The 3210-nt window shown below is 39.8% G+C and overlaps 1 protein-coding gene across 1 annotated transcript; it reads left to right on the forward strand.

Moving 5' to 3' along the window:
* Positions 1-1271: 1271 nt before the first annotated feature.
* Positions 1272-2987, forward strand: LOC124271642 (solute carrier family 2, facilitated glucose transporter member 8-like). The gene has a single exon (XM_046706795.1). The coding sequence runs from the start codon at positions 1360-1362 to the stop codon at positions 2788-2790; it is 1431 nt and encodes a 476-aa protein (XP_046562751.1). The 5' UTR covers positions 1272-1359; the 3' UTR covers positions 2791-2987.
* Positions 2988-3210: the final 223 nt, after the last annotated feature.

The raw sequence follows: 3210 nt of genomic DNA on the forward strand, positions 1-3210 counted from the left end.
CAGATACTTTGAGAATTCTAAAATAGTGAAATGCCTTGTTATTTCATCAATATCATTGTTATTGGCCCCAAGAAAGAATGCCAGCATGTCATGCTCTTCCATCATCTCTATTTTTGATATACATGTCAATATCAAGATTATCGATTAGAGTTGAGAAAATACATCTCTCTCTGAAAGTAGAGATACACAGTTTAGTATAACATGGTGATAGAAATCGTTAGCGAAGGTATTACATTTTTACATTCTTTTGATAGTTTGCTTCGGATCAATCCTTATTACATATTGCAATTCTTCTCTCAGTTCTGGATATAAAAATACCATGCTGTATAACACATGAGGTGAAAGTGCTGTATGGATTTTAGAATATCTAGACAAGTCAGCTCTGCATGATAGTTTATATTTCCAAACTTCTTCCTCGTGGTTACTGATTTCATTTACTACAATCTTTCTCCACTTATGTTTCGCCGGGAATTCTCCTGTGCAGATGTAGTCAAATACATAATGAAGTAAGTTATATTTCCTAGCTGTTGAAAGAAGTACTCCACATAAACTGTCTAAGTTCTTGGTATGAGAATAATAGAGTGAGGTAGATGCACAAAAGATTGTTTTACAGATTGGGACACATGATAAGTTACAGAGACGCCCAAGCAGCTGTAGTCTGCATTTATGATGTTACTGCTGTTGCTGCTGCTGCTGCTGCTGTCTAAAAAAGCTATAGTACCTTAATTGCATGCACATATGATAATGTCAATTTATTTTGTTTTGTTTCCAGTTTGGAAATGGAAGCGAACATACATGCACAGCAAAAATATTTCACAATATTTAACAATTCATATGTTACTTTATTTGTATCGGCATTTAGTCAAAACAAATATTTATGTGTACGGACGTTTATAAATATTAAGCACATGCATGGATCCTTGTTTTCCCGATCATCTCATAAACAGTTGTAAATTTGTCAGTAACTTATTAAAAACAACTTTATCTGTAACACATGCTATCGTCCGAGTATTTACAGTATATGTAGCGCAGCCCGCCCCTTTATAGCGCGAGTAAACATTCCCGTTCGAAAACGTGTGTCGTCCGAAAACATACCCACGATCGTCACTGAATGAATTCTCCTCTCGTGTGAGAAATCCTAAAGTATAGACGATGCAAAGGCTTACAAGTTTCCCAGATCACGTGATAAATCTTCCACAGTTTATAATCTCTTGCATGGCTTATAAATAAAAGTAGGTCGGTCGAAAATCCACAGCTGGGTCTGTGTTGACACGTCAAGCAGCCCAAATCGCATTTGCTCAACGTCAAGTTCTGACTTCATTTGCGATTGTTGCGTGGCAGTAACAGTGAGCGAGTCCTATGAATCGCGAGAAGGAGCTTTCATACAGAAACAAGATGGCTTCGCTAGAAGCTGGTGCTCGTTTGGTGCAGTCAAAGTATGAAGGATCTCCCCGTCGTTTGATTTGGACAACTTTCGTAGCATGTCTGGGAGCTTTGTGCTTTGGATATGTCATCGGATACAGTTCTCCGGCAATTCCTAGCATGGTTAAAAGTGGTGTTTTCACCAAGCAAGACGCGGGCTGGTTTGGGTCGCTCATGACAGTTGGAGCAATACTCGGGGGTCCTGCAGGCGGATGGTGTATTGAGAAGTTTGGCAGACGCAAATCACTGATGATAGCGTCTGTTCCGTTCTTATTGGGTTGGGTTGCGATGCTGTCGTCATCGACATTGACGTATCTTTATACTGGACGATTTCTTACCGGATTCTCCTCGGGATTAGTGACAGTTTGTGTTCCTGTTTATATCGCTGAAATTTCAACGAAATCCATGAGAGGTGTTCTTGGATCATGCACTCAACTTTTCATAACAGTGGGAATATTGCTGGCATATGCCTGTGGACTTTACTTTGACTGGCGAGGTCTGGCTTTTATAGGTGCTGTCCAAGCAGCCCTAGCACTGGTCATGTCATGTTTCATCCCAGAAACACCCCGATGGTTGCTGGGGAAGAACAAGAAGGCTGAAGCCATCCAGGCCTTGAAGGTTCTCCGTGATTCACATATGGATGTCCAGGAGGAATGCCGAGACATTGAAGAAGGCCTTGATCCACAAGAGGAGTTTGCTTGGTCGGAATTTCTGCAGAAACCGGAACTCTCCAGGCCTCTCTTCATTGCACTAACCGTTTTTGTGTTTCAACAACTGAGTGGAATCAATGCTGTTATGTTCTACACTGTGTCAATATTTGAATCTGCAATTCCAGATCTTGCCCATGGTGCTACCGTGGCTGTTGGTGCTGTCCAAGTGGTAGCTACATTTGCTGCCTGTCTCCTGATGGATCGAGCTGGACGAAGGAAACTGTTGATCATCGCTGGATTAATTATGTCAGCAACTCTCTTCATATTTGGGCTTTACTACAGGTTGCTAGCCAGCAATTCCTTGAACAATACCATGAAAACCTGGCTACCAGTCTGCTCACTCATGATCTATATTGTCGGATTTTCTTTGGGATGGGGTCCGATTCCTATGCTTGTTATGTCTGAAATATTTCCTTCTCGTGCAAGGGGAGCAGCAAGCTCGATTGCAATCCTTGGTAACTGGCTTGTGGCATTTGTGGTGACGAAAGAATTCATGACGATGCAAACGATTCTTGGACAAGATGGAACCTTTTATCTGTTTGCATTCTTTTGTCTGATGTCTGTTATGTTCGTTGTGAAATATCTTCCAGAGACAAAAGGAAAGTCATTGGAAGATATTGAGCTCTACTTTCTGGGAAGAACATTAATTGATAAGTAAGCCTTTTGTTCAGAGTATTTAATAACAACATGATGATAGCATTTGGGGTGTTATTAATTACTTTTGGAGGTAAATATTTTGCTGGCTTTGTTCCATTAGAAACATGAAAAACATACTGTCAGCATAATCATTGCACAAAACAATGATGATGAACATGATTTTACATTACCCATCAACATATTTATAATGTTTATAATTTATAATTTTTACATGTTTTTGGTTCAGTGTCAGTATGTAGAGGGGACAATTCCACATCCTGATATTGCTGGAATTCTACTAAAGTACATTCTCACTATACGGTAAGCATGTTAACATGGTTAAGCCCTGAAAATGAATCATGTGGTTCTGATGACATAACCAAGGTAAAGAAATTAGGGATGCCATGATACATAGATACACATCAATACTTTTTCTAAGTTG

Source organism: Haliotis rubra, unplaced genomic scaffold (genome assembly GCF_003918875.1).
Source record: "Haliotis rubra isolate DU_JTF1 unplaced genomic scaffold, ASM391887v1 Scf162, whole genome shotgun sequence".
Classification (NCBI taxonomy): domain Eukaryota; kingdom Metazoa; phylum Mollusca; class Gastropoda; order Lepetellida; family Haliotidae; genus Haliotis; species Haliotis rubra.

What these genes read in the sequence shown, in the direction of transcription:
- LOC124271642 (XM_046706795.1), top strand. Translation starts at nt 1,360, where the DNA reads ATGAATCGCGAGAAGGAGCTTTCATACAGAAACAAGATGGCTTCGCTA.